Source organism: Ipomoea nil, unplaced genomic scaffold (genome assembly GCF_001879475.1).
Source record: "Ipomoea nil cultivar Tokyo-kokei standard unplaced genomic scaffold, Asagao_1.1 scaffold2014, whole genome shotgun sequence".
Taxonomy (NCBI): Eukaryota; Viridiplantae; Streptophyta; class Magnoliopsida; order Solanales; family Convolvulaceae; genus Ipomoea; species Ipomoea nil.
The window spans coordinates 725952-741554 of NW_017618442.1; the positions used below are offsets into that span (position 1 = coordinate 725952).

General features: G+C 38.5%; 4 protein-coding genes across 4 annotated transcripts; 1 reads left to right on the plus strand and 3 right to left on the minus strand.

The window, feature by feature from the left end:
- The first annotated feature begins 1916 nt into the window (after window positions 1-1916).
- LOC109147595 (coiled-coil domain-containing protein 124-like) lies at window positions 1917-3896 on the plus strand. Its single transcript, XM_019295212.1, has 3 exons — window positions 1917-2572; window positions 2812-2931; window positions 3498-3896. Exons 1-3 carry the CDS (start codon window positions 2015-2017, stop codon window positions 3510-3512), a joined length of 693 nt encoding a protein of 230 aa, XP_019150757.1. The 5' UTR covers window positions 1917-2014; the 3' UTR covers window positions 3513-3896.
- Window positions 3897-4870: 974 nt separating this feature from the next.
- On the minus strand, window positions 4871-6938 carry LOC109147594 (GDSL esterase/lipase At5g55050-like). The gene is made up of 5 exons (XM_019295211.1): window positions 6512-6938; window positions 6299-6441; window positions 5663-5884; window positions 5294-5543; window positions 4871-5230 (listed from the first exon to the last, which is right to left on the minus strand). The coding sequence occupies exons 1-5, from the start codon at window positions 6831-6833 to the stop codon at window positions 4980-4982; spliced, it is 1188 nt and encodes a 395-aa protein (XP_019150756.1). The 5' UTR covers window positions 6834-6938; the 3' UTR covers window positions 4871-4979.
- An 848-nt stretch (window positions 6939-7786) lies between these two features.
- Window positions 7787-11173, minus strand: LOC109147593 (uncharacterized protein ycf39). The gene is made up of 8 exons (XM_019295210.1): window positions 10858-11173; window positions 10497-10723; window positions 9519-9617; window positions 9149-9343; window positions 8844-8936; window positions 8676-8771; window positions 8339-8479; window positions 7787-8230 (listed from the first exon to the last, which is right to left on the minus strand). The coding sequence occupies exons 1-8, from the start codon at window positions 11018-11020 to the stop codon at window positions 8054-8056; spliced, it is 1191 nt and encodes a 396-aa protein (XP_019150755.1). The 5' UTR covers window positions 11021-11173; the 3' UTR covers window positions 7787-8053.
- Window positions 11174-12029: 856 nt separating this feature from the next.
- LOC109147592 (uncharacterized protein At1g04910-like) lies at window positions 12030-15379 on the minus strand. The gene is made up of 10 exons (XM_019295209.1): window positions 15159-15379; window positions 15017-15079; window positions 14774-14864; window positions 14515-14591; window positions 14328-14416; window positions 14020-14203; window positions 13398-13579; window positions 13207-13309; window positions 12788-13119; window positions 12030-12701 (listed from the first exon to the last, which is right to left on the minus strand). Exons 1-10 carry the CDS (start codon window positions 15375-15377, stop codon window positions 12251-12253), a joined length of 1791 nt encoding a protein of 596 aa, XP_019150754.1. The 5' UTR covers window positions 15378-15379; the 3' UTR covers window positions 12030-12250.
- Window positions 15380-15603: the final 224 nt, after the last annotated feature.

Below are 15603 nucleotides of genomic sequence, written 5' to 3' on the forward strand. Positions count from 1 at the left end.
CTGTTTCATGCCTGGCTTTGTGCGGGGAGTTCATCCTCAGCACCTCACAGGGCAGAGACATCATCGTATGGTAGCATCTGGATTTGCGACAACTCACAAAATTCGGCCATGGGATGGCTTTGTGAATGCCATTTTAAGAATGAGAACACAAAAGTCTTCACAACCCATCAAGATAGTAGAATCAGAGCGGGAAGGTTTCTAGAAGGTTCGAGAATGTTTTCCGGATCGTCCACACACTCCCAACCACCAAAGACTAGTTGGGGAAGTTGGTGTGACAGATCAATTATGTCCAGACGATGAGGAACGTAACCACAAGAAGCTGTGGATCCAACATGCGGACAGTATCTCCTGCTTGGCATTTCACAATGGGCACATATATTCAATTTTGCTTATGCAAATGTGGAGCAAACTAAATCTACTAGATAGACTGACATTACCCCGCTCATATTTCACTATATTTTATTTAATTTTTTCTTGATAATTGTAATTAACTAGTTTTACGGTTGTCAATTAGAATCTTGTAATTATTTTCATGCTTTATTATTTTAATTTTTTTTGAATGGATTTATAATTTTGGGTTTACTCCCACAATTTTCTTACTTAATATTTAAAATTTTGAATTTTTTAAAATAATGTTCTACATTCGAATTTTGCAACCGACCCCGATTGAAATCGACCTGAAGTACCCAAAAATTTTTTGACTTGAAAAGTGAACACTCGAAAATTGTTGAGTGACCTATATTGGCACGGGTCAAAGCCGAACACGATCCATATCCATCCCTAGTTGAGGGCAAAATTGGGTGGGAAATCTTCTGGCGAAGAAAGCTTCGGATGACAACAGAGGCTTAAGAATTCTTGACCAACCTGCTAGTGAACTTCTTGAAATCTTGAGTAGCGATGCTATGGGCATCCCGATAGGCTGCATGGTTACGAGGAGATAACAACCGAGGTTTCCTCCTTCTCTGATATATATTTTTTTTTCAGTAATTTATTTTTGGGAAAATGACACTTTTTCCCCCTATGTTATATACTTATAGCACTTTTTCTCCCTCAATTATTTAAGTGGCTCTTTTTCCCCCTGAAATATTAAATGGACATATTTACCCTTAAAATAAATATTTCATTTATTTTTATTCTCCAATAAATTATTACTATAATTTGGTTCAAACCAGATACTATAGTAACCAAACCAAAATATTCCAATTACAATTTATAATCAAAACGCGATATTTAGAGTTTATTAAAATCACGAACTGGAATGGGCGGTTCATGTTCCAAACTGAAAAAATAAAATACATTTATTGTTGAATTTAAACTATTTTAGAATAAAAAATAAAATTTTAAAATAAAGACGGTTCAAAATCGCGAACGGGATCCGGAACCGTCGGTTCATGATCCAGTTTTTTTTTTTATTTTTTTTATTTTTATTATTTTTTTTTATTCTTAAATTTAATAAATTGAAATCCAAATATTGGGTTCTAGATCTGAATCATAACTGAAAACTTTTAATTCGATTGCTATAGTGTCTGGTTCAGTTCGAACCGAACCGTGGTAATCGCTACATATACGCAATAATTTGTTGGAGAAGTAAAATAAATAAAATGTTTACTTTAAGGGTAGAAATGTCAATTTAATATATTAGGGGAGAAAACCACCACTTTTAAAATAATTGAGGGGGCTAATGTGCTTACATAAATAATTGAGGGGAAAAAAGTGCTATAAGTATATAACATAGGGGGAAAAAGTGCCATTTTCCCTTTATTTTATGAAATTTAAATTACATTCTATCTCATTTATTTTTTACGAACCAAATGTTCCGTAAAAGTCTGTTCTGTGGGCTATGAATAGAATTGATTTTGTTGGGCCTGAGCCCAATCTGTATTTTGTTCGGAATACTGGTTTCTAAATTCTAATATTGTATTCCTTGAAAGTTGAAACGTCACAAGTAATCGACTCGTAGGTTTGCCGGAAGTTGTGGAGAGATTGATCGGAGGGGATCCAGAAACTGGTAAAGATGCCTAAAAAAATGGGGGTCAACAGTAAAGCCGAGGCAGCTAGGGCTCGGAAGGGCGCAGTCGAAGCTGAACGGAAGGACCGGGAGGCACGCCAGAAGGAAGATCAGTACTGGAGCCAGGCCGAGGGAGCCAAGTCTCGAGCCGCAAAGAAACGCGAGGAAGAGGCTGAGAAGCGAGCCGAGGCTGCTGCTAAGAAAGCCGAGGCCCGCCGTCTCGCTGAACAGGAGGAGAAGGAGCTCTCCAAGTCTCTCCAGAAGCCGGACAAGAAGGCTAATCGGGTCTCCATTCCGGTGCCGAAGATGACCGAGGCTCAACTGCGGAGACGGAGGGAAGAGGAGCAGGCGGCGATGCAGAAGAAGGGCGAGGAGGAGAAGCGGAAGCAGAGCCGCGTTGCGGAGGAGGAGGAGTACGAAAGGATGGTGCTCGTCACAAATACCAATCGTGATGATTCCATTATTGAGGCGCGGACAGTGGATGAAGCGCTTGCTAAGATGACAGTTGTAGATAATTTGCCTGTGGATAAGCATCCCGAGAAGAGACTTAAGGCTTCTTTCAAGGTATGCTTTAGCAGATAACCTGGTCTAATTGCAGTGGTGTTTTAAGAAAATTAAATATTCAAATTATATTCCTTTGAAGACATAACTGAATTCCCTAGAAATTGCATATCTTAAGCCATGAATTCATGTTTAACCAAGTGTCAAAGACGAATGGAGATTGGGGGATGCATTAAAACTGAAATTTACTTTTGATGTATGCCTTAACATAGTTTAATTGTTGAACTCATCAATGCGTGTAGGCCTTTGAGGAAGCTGAGCTTCCGAAGCTGAAAGAAGAGAAACCAGGGCTCACACACACTCAGTACAAAGACTTAATTTGGAAGCTATGGAAGAAATCTCCAGACAATCCTCTTAACCAGGTAAATTTTGTTTTCTTAAGATGGACTCCATTAGTTTCATGTATTATTTTCTTATTGAATCTCTCCCAACACCCCCCAATTCTTATTTTGCTTACTTGATGTGTTCATCATGTCCCAGGTTATTTTATCCGAAGCTCTATTTTATTGGTTGAGAAAAAGTAGTCTATGAGTTTTAGGAGCTCGCTAGTGTGCATCCCAGAGCTTTTCTTCTTTGAAAACTGAATAAGTAAACTATTTTACAAATTAAATTTTCATGAATACTTCTAATTAAAAACCGTAAGCCATTATCACAAAATGTCTTCAAATAGTTTGGAATGGCATTAACAAGAGTTTGACCAAATTCACAACGCTCCCCCCATATCATTCAGGGTCTAGGAAGGAAAATTCTGGGTGATCACTTCATCAATATACCAAACCAACCTTCATTAATATACAAGTGGTGCTTTAAATGATTTCTGGATATGTTTTTTTGACTCTCATCTGTGTATGTGTGTTCTTTTAGCTCTGTTCTGGTGATTTATGTAATAACCACTGATACCTGAATTCATCTTAATTTCTTGTTTCAGATTGCTGATAAATAATAAGTTCATTCTTTACTTTGAAGGCTGGCCATTTTCCTCGGGGCTTACTATGTAAGGTCATAGCTTCACAAGTATGTGAGATCATATGTTCTGTGAACTGGTTTGGATGTCCATAGTGTTTCTGCCATTGTCTGTCTGAAGAGTCCTTTTTTAAGTGATGCAATCTGTTTAGCCCTAAATGGTTGCTGAGTGAATTACATCATTATTCCTGTACTTATTGTACTTAGCTTCAACTGTTTGGCTCCATGAGCAGTGCTACTATTCTGTTATTAACTGTAAGTAATTTATGCATAAAGTTTTCTCCCTCTCCTGTAGCCAATAGGAGAAAACAGTGATGTTTTTGTTTTTCAACAGTTTAACGCATGAATCATTTAATATTTGATATGCAACTTGGATGGATGATATTAAAACAGTTGCCAAAGCGTCTTTGTTGAGTTTGGATCATGCTCATAAGTCATAAACCGAGAAGAAGATGATTGTCAGATGGTGGGTAGGATGGGATGTAAATGTCCAGAGAGGTTTTGCCTCTCTTCCCACCTTTTTTTTGTTTTGTTTTTGTTTTTGTTTGAACTCATTTTATCTCTCTATATAACTTGTTGGTTAAGTGAGTGATTGATGGGGGTAGTTCTTGATTCTCAGCATTTGAAATTTCACAATGTCGCTTTAGAGCAATATTAGATCATGAGCTTTATCCCGTTCAATTTTGAGGTGCTAGTAGTTAGTTACGAGGAGCTGAGAGTTTTATAGAGGTGATTGTTTATGTGTAAGTGGCAGTTTACATGTTAATTGTTTGGGGTTATAATATGTGAGTAGGTATTTATTGTTGTCCTGTGTGTGAATGAAGTAGGATGAGTATGGAGGTTACCTTTATGAATGGGGGCTTAAATTGCATTGCATTGGTGAAAGGCAAGTGATTGAAACTTAAGAATGGTGGTGCAATTGTTATACCATGAACCAGGGTGTTTATATTCCATTGTGAAACTTTGATACAAAAATTCTGTACCTTCAGTTAATAGTTTCTGAACATGTAAACAAATGCCTTGCTGACACATAATATGATAGCTACAGGTACAAAATGTGTCAACTATAAATACAAAATTCGATTGATAATTGGTACAGAAACTATCAACTGTAGGTAGAGAATGTGTCAACTATAAATACAAAATTTGAAGATTATTTTTAGATCAGGGTTTACAATGCAAGGTAAATCCTGATCCATGGTATAATTTGGCATGGTGGTGGGTTGAATTTGCAACTTACTAGTAATTGTTGTTTGATTGATATATTGAGGAAAGTACCAAATGATGATATATAAATTGATATGAGAGTGTGTTTGGTTGCAAGATGATAATGTGAGATTGGTGCAGATAGTAGTAAGACATGTTTTATTGAATAATCAAGGCAAATTAAAGCATGGACAACATACACACAAGTTTATATTAGAATAGTATAGTAGTGAGTAGTGAGTCAGTCCGTCCTAACCATAACTTGGGGTGCGGTCTGGTGCAGCAAGGTAGCAAAGTTAATTGGGATGCCATATTCCTTTGGGCCGGCAAATAGATTAAGTGCTTCTTTCTCAGCTGCAGCCTCTGATGCGTGATACAAATCCCAGAACACATGATCCTTGTGATCCAAACATACATTTGCCGTCGAGTTACATAGCCCTTCTGCATTTAATACTCCATGTCCGCAGCATGCTGCCTCCACGTTATTGAAGTCTGAAAGATAGATCAAATTTAAGGTGCTATATTTGTGAGCAGATTAAAATAGTGGTTACTTACTGTAGAAAGCGGGATATTTCATAGAGTCAATTGTCATTTGGTAAACGTCCCCAAATGCGTACTGGATGTCTTCAAGCTCGGAGCTAAGGTCGAGCATGAGACTAAGCAGTTGTGAATTGAAAGTTTTGGCGAAGTGGTTCATGGGCTGGAAACAACCCAGTGTGTCGTTTAGAAGCCTTTTCACCGGACAGCAACCCACTGGTGAGACGCCTACAATCCCAAATTTTCGTGCGCCAAGACTGTACAAAGTCTGGAAGCCAGCCATTTGGGGCAACGTAGAGTGAGTGAGTGAGCGAGTCTTTCTTCAAGTAAGTTTTAGTTGCAAAATAGATAATAATATATATATATATATATGTGAGGTGATCTGACCTCAATGGCGGTTCTAAATTCTTGGAGCATTAGACCAACGAACTCATGTTCTGGCGTTGTATAGTTATTTGCGAAATACCAAAAGATGTCGTTGCTTCCGGTGCTGAAGCAGAAGAATGATTTGGAAAGTAAATTTTGAAGCCAGGCCTCACCATTCACAGCTGAAACATTGTAGTAAAGTGCCACAAATTGCTTCATCTGCTCCGACAGGGGCAGAACTCCCTGTACATACATACGTTGGTTGTATTGTATATATATAGTAGTTGTACGTAATAATTAAACATACATATGCAATTAAATTAAGCTAGCTAGGATGGATTGATAACCAGCGAACTATACTAGCTATATTAGCCTATCAATTGATTTTGACTTATTTATCTATATATACTAGTTATATTATGATCCTTTTTGGTAAAATAGTTAGCCTATCAACTTATTTGACCACTATTAATTAATTGTTTATTTTAAAATGTTAAAATTCAAAAAGTTCAATTAACTTATTTATACGTAATCAGTTAACAACTAATAACAATTAATTTACCAAACACTTTTCTACCATCAGCTAATGCTATTAACTAGTTAAATTCAGTAACAGTGGATTTGGAATGAAATTGAAGGAAGCTAATAAGGGCTTACGAATGTAGAACCAGTAACGTCAAGGAGGCCGGAACCTGAGGAGGCGAAGTTGACGCCTTTACGGGCTCCCTTTCGCAGACCATGTTTGCGGCTTTCAAGAAATAAAAACGGCGCCGGGCTGAGCTTATGACCCATATTCCTTGCTGCGCCCATATATAAATATCAATAAATAAATTGAAAGCAGGAATAGAATAGAATAGAAGTAATTAATACCTATAAAATCAGCAAGGTTGAAACCATTGCTGAACCTGCCGGTGGGTGTGGAGTTGGGGAAGTCAATACCATTGTTGGGAAAGTCAGCTCTGACGGTGCAGTTGGGCAACAGTGTATTGGTTCCAACATCCACCGTCGAATCCCCAAGAACGAAAAGTGCAGGAACATCACCATATGCCGCATGGAACAAAACATTAATCAACAATAATAATAATACCTTAATATTATTCATACTGGGGGTGTGGGGTAACAGACGAAATATCGATGAAGAAGAAGAAGAAGAAACGCCGCCGCCGCCGCCGCCGCCTGTAGTGTTTGCCATATTCAATAAGATCTTCAATTCAATTCTGATCAATTAATTAAACCCGCAGTGCAGTGCAGTGCAGCACAGCAGAGCAGCATTAATTTATATGACATAGGCAACAGTGTATTGGCTTAGGAAATGTACAAATGTAAAATGTTAATTGATGCCTGGCCATTTACTATATCGCATTACAATGACCTTCAATTCCGCCACAGTAATTTAATTTTTACTTCATTGCCGTCCATGATCCATCCGCCGGCCGCCAACCCATCCATCACTCTCTACTTACTATATTTACCACTCCAGATCACAACATCCAATCCGACAAAATTGTTTTTTTCTGCCATGCCCCGTCGGACATGACATTGAATATAACTAAGGAATTTCCCATCTTTTAACGACGGAACAAGAAAATTATGGCCTCACTTTGTTAGAGCATCTACATCATAGGTTTATTTGAAGATCATGCACAATTTTTAAGAAATACAAAGCTAATATGAAGGAAGGAGAAACGAGAGAGAAAAAGTTATGAATTATCTTGGGATTTATGGTAGAGATGTGGGACCCACATAAAAAATAAATCAAACGTTACGGCCTTATGTGGGTGTCACGAGTAGGCCCAGTGCGCGCTAAAAAGTATTTTATTTGTTTTTTTTTTTTTGTTAAAATCAATTTATGTTTTTTTTTTCTTTTTCACTCATATTTTTTTTTCTAATCACACATAAAAAAATCACAAAAAAACCCCACTAATATAGATGCTCTTATGTTCATTTATATATTCTACAAAAACAATTTACCTATTTTCACACACAAAATTAGACACTTGTATTGAGACCCATATATAAAAAAAAAAAAAAAAAAAAAAAACTTATGCTAAATTAGAGAGTAAAATTTGGGATCTATTAATTACAATAAACTGACCCATCAATCAACATCACACCTTTCACAATCAATATCTATTCCCCCAAAGATAGATGTAACATTCAACCAACTTCCATTCCAATTGGATCTTTCATCTGGCACTACACGTACTCGCGCTTTGTATGTTTAATATTATTACTCAACTTTGAGTTAGTTAAGTTAACAATACAATCCCCAAACTAAAAACTATACTTAGCTTGAAAACAATCAAGTATATATATATAGCAGCAGATGAAATTAAAAGGCTCAAACTTGGAAGGAAGTAAATCTCGTCATTTACAATTATAATACTATACTGGATCATCATCATCATCTTCTCAGAAGTAAATGTCTGTCTGCTTGGATTGTGCTTTAATGTCCTTCAACTTCTTCAATATGTTTGTAAAATAATCCTGTAGGTATTTCTCTAGTGTAATTACATCTTTTGCTTCCACACCCAGAGTACTATACGTCTCCGCCATTGGAACAGAAAAAACAATATCGCTTGTCAAAACCTGAAAATGTCCCCAACACACAACATTAGCTAGCTAGTGCCTAGTGGGCAGGCTTGATGGGTAATACAAACTTCATTCACTATATAGTAATATGTTATGACTACGTACCTCTGAAAATGCCAATCTGTCAGCCACGTCATTTGTCCACTCAAACAAACGAGTCAGCTGGCGTGTCAAACGCAAAATTGAAACAGGAACTGTAGTCACATTCGCATCTTGCCCAGCAAGCCTCTCACACAATGTTATCACCTGTATATTCACAACAAGCTGTTTGCATCAACTCGCCTGGAACACAATACAATTAACCAAAATCTTGATCTATATTTCAGTGGCTGATCTATATCATAACGGAGAACTTATTCAGAGGCAGGCAGTTCTATAAAAGCAACAGATGGAAACGGCTTTTAGAAATCTAATATAGGGTGCTCAAGAAAACCCTCTTTACCTCTTGGGTTGTCCATGCTCGGGGCCCGGCAAAGGTTAAAAGCTTTCCGTTGATATTCTCGTTGCGCAAAGCTATGAATGTCAATCGAGCAATATCCTAGAAAACAAAGAGAATGCAGTTTAGGAAATTAATGCATATAAGTCGATGCTATGTGGAAGAAACAAATACTTGGGTGTCCATGTATGCTATTCGAGTAGGAGCATCGGTTCCCCACACAGATTTCTCTTCTAATATAGGTACTGCATATTGTCCAATCAAGCCCTGAAAAAGGTTGCATGAGAAGTGAGAACTTAGAATGCCTACAGTTAATATGACTGCATAATAAATAGAATAAACACGAGGCAGAAAAGAGATATGTGGCAGCCAGGAGAAGGATATCTTAACTTTTATCGGTGACATGTGAATAACATATTCGAACAATTAAATCACTCAAAATTGCTACAAAAGAAAAAGTTATGAGCTTGACATGTCACCTGCATGAAACCGCATAATCTGATTATAATGTGGTTCAGACCAGAATCTCGAAGAAACTTCTCTGTACAGTACTTGATCTCCATGAGAGGAACTTCTGGATGCTTGTCACAATTGTGAATGGAGTAAAAAATAAACTTCTGAATGCCCATTGCTTTTGCACATTGTATTAGAGCAACTTTTCCTTCCCAATCTACCTAAAATGAACAGGCAAATTAAATATCGCCAATACCAACCAACATAACAACAGCGAAAGCATTAAAATTGCATCAAGTCTAGTCAATCCCATACCTGGATGTATATTAAGCAACACGTTGATAACACCCATTACCATTTTTTAAAGAAAATAAGTGCAGCAGTATGGATGCTTACAGTTTTGATGGGCTCCTCAGGACGCCCGGTAGCACAGTCGATAACTGTATGGATCCCAACCAATGTAGCTGGTATTGTCTCAGGTTTGCTCAAGTCTGCCTGCTCATAATCACCTCTTAATTAATAATGGAACTTTATGGTTGATTCTTTAGGAAACACAAAACCAAGAACACTAGAAACAGGGTTAAGTTGAAAATCAGCAACTGCCTACAAATCGGTCAGACCCAAAGCAGATGGCACTTACAGAGACGAACACGCAGGGATACTAAGGGGGCGTTTGGTAAATAGTTGTTAGCTGATTGGGTTAGTGAATCTGACTAGTTGATAACATTAGCTGATTATAGAAAGATGTTTGGTAAATTAGCTGTTAGCTGATAGCTGATTATATACAAAATGACATTCTCAAAAAACTTATCGAAAAACCTGCTTTGAGCAGTTTTTTGAATTTTAGTGTTTTGGAGCAATAAGTTGTTACAAAAAGCTAACTAATTGAACACTCATATTGATTGTTTAACCAAGTCAAACATCTAATATTGGTCAAATAAGTCAAAATTGGCTAATACGCTAACTATTTTACCAAACAAGGCTTAAATGTAAATGTAGATGTGTAACATGAGGAGAAAAGGGGAATGTTTGATTGATATGTGTTTGGCGGAAGTGGTAAAGGGCCAAGTCAATCAATTGGGCGGAGGCTAGTGAAGGGTCAAGTCCAGCCCTTCTCTCGAAAATATAGTGACAGTATATAAGGAAATAAAGTTTATTTTCACCATGAGCAATAACTTTTGGCATAGTGATAAGCCCTTCATCTTAACAAATGGTATCCGAGTCGAGTCATGAATTCGAGTACCAACAAGAACTATGCAATTATTGTAGGGTGGAAGCCTGCCTCTCGAAAATGTGGTAGCCATATATAAGGAAATTGATCCTAACAATGCATATATTATGAATGAATAGAGAAGTAAAGAAGTAGTAACTGACATTTACAACAGTGGCACCCCAATCACGGAGAAAGTCAGCAGGAGCAGGCCTAGGTCTAACGAGGCACCTTACGTCATAGCCCTCGTCCAGAGCTCTCCTGACGACCTGTCTTCCCAGGGTGCCGGTGGCGCCGACCACCAGTATGCTGGTTGGGCGGACGGGGGTGCCCGGAGCCAAATTCACAGCCTGAGCATTGCATACAATTCTTGGTACCCTATAATTTCTGCCTAAAGAAACAATGAATCATCGTGTTTCAAAATTCTGTATCTCACAATTAGTTAACTCTTGTATGCAAAAGGAGGAATCTTGGCATTGATGAGAAAAAGGAAAGAAGAAAGAAGAGTAGTGTAGTGTAGTGTACCTCTAACGCTGGTAGTAGTAGAATGGGTAGGGAAAAGTGGGGCATCGTCAGTGGTGGCTAACGCACGCCGCCAAGACAAGAAAGATACAGAGGAGGCGGAATGTTTGTGATAGTGAGTGTTACTGAGTTTGAGCGCATGGGTGGCGTGGAGAGTGGAAGCCATTGCCGCCTGGATCTTGAGAGAGGGAAGGTAGCAGTGTGGTGTGAAAGTATGGGGGTGGTTGATTGGTGGTGGAGGTGGAAGAAGAGAAAGAGAAAACAGAAAAAACAACAGATGTGAAAGATGCCACGTCCTCCTCCGTTTGGATTACGATAGAATGCTATGCACCCAACCCACCCCTCATTTTCTAAATCAACTTTTTACTCACTTCTATTTACATCATGATTTTTCTTTTCAATTTTGTGTCTGGTAGGATATATCCCGACCGACATGGCTCGATTTCTCTTGTTCTTTGTGCAGATTTGACAGGTCGGATATTTTTATAGAAGACGATCGGACCCGACTGTTGGACTTTCCGACCGACCGCCTTTGCCACCCGATTAGTTACCCTTGTTAAGGATATATTGTATATACGAACGATCGACTATATGGTATACGATCCTAGGTCGATTTCGAGTTTGGATCCTGTACTTAGTCTGCTTGTTGATTTAAGTCTTTGGGTTCGGTCTACGTGACAGTGGGTCAAAGGTCCCTGAGCTCAAGATCAGGTAGTAGGAAATACCAAAAGTCCCCCTTCTAGTAATAAATGCGGTATTTATAGTAGTAGGTAGGGGACAAAACCTGGTCTTGCGGCATGAAGGACACGTGGAGCCCATGCACAGGCTCAGTCCGAGGTCCCAAGGGGCTCACACATGTGCTGTAATGTTTATGTGGGTAAATGTTGCCCAGTCAGGTCCAAGTCAGTAGTTAGCCCCCAACATGATTAGGTCGAGTGCGTGACGAGGCCAGCTGAGCCCTAGGCGCAGTAATTGTTACCATTCGATAATCCATCCAGTCGGGGTGAAGTAAAAGTATGGTTGGTAGAGGTCGGGTCATGCCAGTCTCAGATAAACGACCCAATGCCAACCATCATACTGCACTACTCGCGAGAGAGATTCCTTATCAATAGCCATGACACCCTTCGACTTTTTTTTTTTTTTTAATAAATAATTTTTTTAAAAAATAATCTTTAAATAAAGAAAAAAAAAAGATACTTATATATATGTTGCAATTTGCATCATCAGAACTCCATACGACCCTGGAGCTTGCTACAACTACCCATCTATGTTTATGTACAATTAGCACCAATTCAAGCAATCATGTTGGAAAAAATCACTTAATTAGCTAAGTCACCTTAATTTTTTTTTTTTTTTCTTTTTTCCTTTTAATTCACAATCCCTAGCTAGTAGCTACTCAATCCGAGAACACATCATCTTCCAGTTCTAGCGGATCAGGTTTAAAGGGATGAACAGAATCTGTTTCCACTGCTTTAGGCAATTCTCTCTGCCCAACAATTCTAGCCACACTCTCCAAATAATCACCATCAGATAAACCCTGCTCATCTTCCTCATTTCTCAATTTCCCTGATGATTCTCTGGTGTTAGTAGTATTCTTGTCATCACTAACATAACTTACATCTTCTTCTTGAGCCTTGGAATCAGATGTTTGGCATATGCAGGATGATGGGTTTTCATGGAACTCACCCCTACCCGCCTTAACCTCCATTGGCTCTCCCATGAAACCGATTTGATTAGTTCGAACTTGCGAGGCAAATGCTTCCCATGTCATGTTATTTCGATTCTGGAACACCCTGTAAAGCTTTTTAGAATTTGGACGGATTGTTGGTCTGTGACCCAAGTATCTCCTGTATGATATATGAAAACTCAAAATAATGTTTCATATATTGAAATTGTTGTTCAAGCCATAAAGAAGGGTGGGTGGCTTAGTTACCTTCTTCCTGCAAGCATTCTTGCCATGTTGCCATTGTTATTGGTGACGAAAACGTCACTCTCATCACAAACAATAAAATCTAGTGCAGCCATTCGAGCTGAAAATGGCAAAAATGGCTCCAGCTCCTCCTTGCTTGCAATTGTCTCTTTGGAGTAAAAATTCGGGAATAGAGCCTTGAGGGGGGCCAACGTCTCCTCGCCTCCATATATCTCACCTGAAGCTACATAAATATGAACATCATTACCAAAACCTAGAGCTCTCAGCATAAGACCAACTTCCTCGGGAGTGAGTGGGCATTTTCCATGCCTCCTTTCTTTGTCTGGATTACTTGCCTACATTTATGCATATGCCAGTTATTAGCAATAAGTGATGCATGCTTGAATGGGGCTCATAAAATCACTGGAAACTAACTAACTCACATGTAAACTCTTCCACCTCTTCCGTATAGCCCCTAGGTCATTTCTTTCCTTGTCTCCTCCACCATAGTAGCATCCCGAGAATGCTAGCATATCAGGTTCAAATCTATCCCATGGAACAGCACATCATGTTGTTACTCCCATTATATCTATATTCTTTTTAAACACATGATCTGTTATAGGTGTTTACTTACCTCAAATGCAGGGCAACAAAGTGCTTGCTTTTATTTCTCATCCTCTCAACCAATTTTCTGCCCATTTCAAGAATAGGATCAGTGAATTTCAGTGCATGATAGTTAACTCTGCATCTTAGTTTCTGCAAATCTGTCTCCAGTTGATTTGAAAGCCTATAATCAAACTTTCTCAACCGAACAGCCTGTACCAGAAGACAGAAAAGTGCCTTTCAATAAGAGAAGCAAAAAGTTGTTTGGAAACCCGTGAGAAAAGCATCATTATGTAGCATAGACAAAATTGGATGTGTTGACAAAGTAGTTGTGCACAGTGCACTAGAAACTTTGGTACCATTTCAGTATCTTTCCAAGGATGATAATCAGATGGATTTTTCCAAGTTGAGAGTTTTATTTTGCAAATATCCTCAGAGGAACGAGGGTGATAACTTGTTTCATAAAACATGAAGACAGAAGACTCCACCATTATATTATCAGCACCAAAAACACAGGATCACCGTGTAATCTAGCAGGAGTTGTCTATATATAATGTGATTTTGTACAGTTGAAGTTCAACATATAAGCAAGCAAACACGTTAGAAAGGGCAGTGTTTGAGTAAATATAGGAAGAAAAAAAAACTGTACTCACATGTTTTTTGACGAGAAGAGGCAAGATACGAGTTTGATAACACATTTCGTTGCACTTCCTTGGAACACTAGTTGAATATGGGGTGATGGTTTTTCCTCCATTCATTGGGAGCTCCTTAACGACTTTAACATCATTTGAGAGAGAAGATATAAACCAATCAACATCAAAGATTTCAGAGAAGTTGCTGCAGATGGAAAATGATGACCCAAGTAAAAGAGTCAAATGAAACATAGTATTAGTACCCCTAATTAATTACATTACATAGCTTATATATAGCAAAAAAAAAAAAAAAAAAAAGTGAAACAGACCTGGAATCTTTCCAGAAAGACTTGTGGTCCAGTTTTGGGACAACAAAGGCTGCATTTAAAATATGGGCAGCTACAACACCATCTATAATCTGCAGCAATATAATATAATGAAGAACAAACACATAATTGGTGAAGTGGAAATTAGAGGAGAAAAATATATATATAAGTAGTAGGTACTAGTACCCACCCCTGTTCTCTGTTGATTCAAGCCTCCACTGGTGGCAATCAACAAATAACGATTTGGAAGTGTATTAAACCCAGCGGCTGCAGCAGCAAATGAAACCCAAATCAGACCAATTCATTCAAACACCAATCTCACTCCTATGGACTAATCATTCCCGGATCAGCTAGCTAGCATTTCCTTTTTTTCTTTATTTAAATTTTAAATCTTTACGTATCATCATCATGAGTAACTAAAGGAGAAGAAGGAATGGGGAATTACATACTTGGAAAGTTAATGCTGGAATTACTGCAGCCGTAATAGAATTTGGAGTGCTTACACCTCCAAAGGTGTGGACTTAAGCTCCCCCCGTTGGTCTGCACATTTCACATTTCACATTTCACATTTCACATACAAGAAATGAATTAAGTTGATGAAAAATAAAGGAAATAACGTGACACAAAATCTGCCAACTCATCTATCTGCTACATACATTACACCTGACTTTTGTCTGTAACGTAACGCTCACCGGAATTGGAAAGTCGGTCTCTTTTTCCACATTCATCTCAAACTCCTCCGTTCCGTTATTGAACTTCACAAACAAAAGAGAAGCAGTGAATTTCCATTCCAAAACACGGCAATCAGGAGATAATAATAATAATAATGAGTACCAATCCCGAGGCGAGGTTGGCATGGTGCTGGGTGAGGCGGCGGCGGTTGGTGGCGGTGGGAGGAGAAACAAAAGAGATAAGAGCAAAAAGGAAGAGAATGGAAGCGGATAAGGCGGAGAAAAGCGGAAGGGAGTGGTGAAGGCGGCGACGCCGGCGTAAAAGCAAGCATTGGAGCCCGATAAACAGCTCATCGCGTTGTTGCTTTCTCCTCTTCATCATCATCATTAGTTAGCTGCGCTAAATAGGTAATGAGAGAGAGAGAGAGAGGGCAATAAATGTATATATATATATATATATATATGTAAGAGAGAGAAATTAAAGAAGAAGAAGAAGAAGAGAGAAAAGGATTTTAGGCAGGCCCAGGCCGGAAGGTGTCAAAACACAAAACAGCAGCGAAGCAGCAGATAAAAAACAAGATGAACGATTTTTATGGCTTCGTGACCAA

Excerpts from the sequence above, each read along its gene's own strand:
- LOC109147593 (XM_019295210.1), bottom strand. The coding sequence starts at position 11,020 with ATGGCTTCCACTCTCCACGCCACCCATGCGCTCAAACTCAGTAACACT. Across the intron at positions 10,724-10,857 it reads TACTACTACCAGCGTTAGAG|GCAGAAATTATAGGGTACCA; the intron begins GTACACTACACT and ends TTGTTTCTTTAG. Across the intron at positions 8,772-8,843 it reads TAGCATACATGGACACCCAA|GATATTGCTCGATTGACATT; the intron begins GTATTTGTTTCT and ends TTTGTTTTCTAG.
- LOC109147595 (XM_019295212.1), top strand. The coding sequence starts at position 2,015 with ATGCCTAAAAAAATGGGGGTCAACAGTAAAGCCGAGGCAGCTAGGGCT. Across the intron at positions 2,573-2,811 it reads GACTTAAGGCTTCTTTCAAG|GCCTTTGAGGAAGCTGAGCT; the intron begins GTATGCTTTAGC and ends CAATGCGTGTAG.
- LOC109147592 (XM_019295209.1), bottom strand. The coding sequence starts at position 15,377 with ATGATGAAGAGGAGAAAGCAACAACGCGATGAGCTGTTTATCGGGCTC. Across the intron at positions 14,592-14,773 it reads TTCCAGCATTAACTTTCCAA|CCGCTGGGTTTAATACACTT; the intron begins GTATGTAATTCC and ends TTGCTGCTGCAG. Across the intron at positions 14,204-14,327 it reads TCTTTCTGGAAAGATTCCAG|CAACTTCTCTGAAATCTTTG; the intron begins GTCTGTTTCACT and ends TTCCATCTGCAG.
- LOC109147594 (XM_019295211.1), bottom strand. The coding sequence starts at position 6,833 with ATGGCAAACACTACAGGCGGCGGCGGCGGCGGCGGCGTTTCTTCTTCT. Across the intron at positions 5,885-6,298 it reads ACGTTACTGGTTCTACATTC|GGAGTTCTGCCCCTGTCGGA; the intron begins GTAAGCCCTTAT and ends ATGTATGTACAG. Across the intron at positions 5,544-5,662 it reads AATTTAGAACCGCCATTGAG|ACTTTGTACAGTCTTGGCGC; the intron begins GTCAGATCACCT and ends GCTGGCTTCCAG.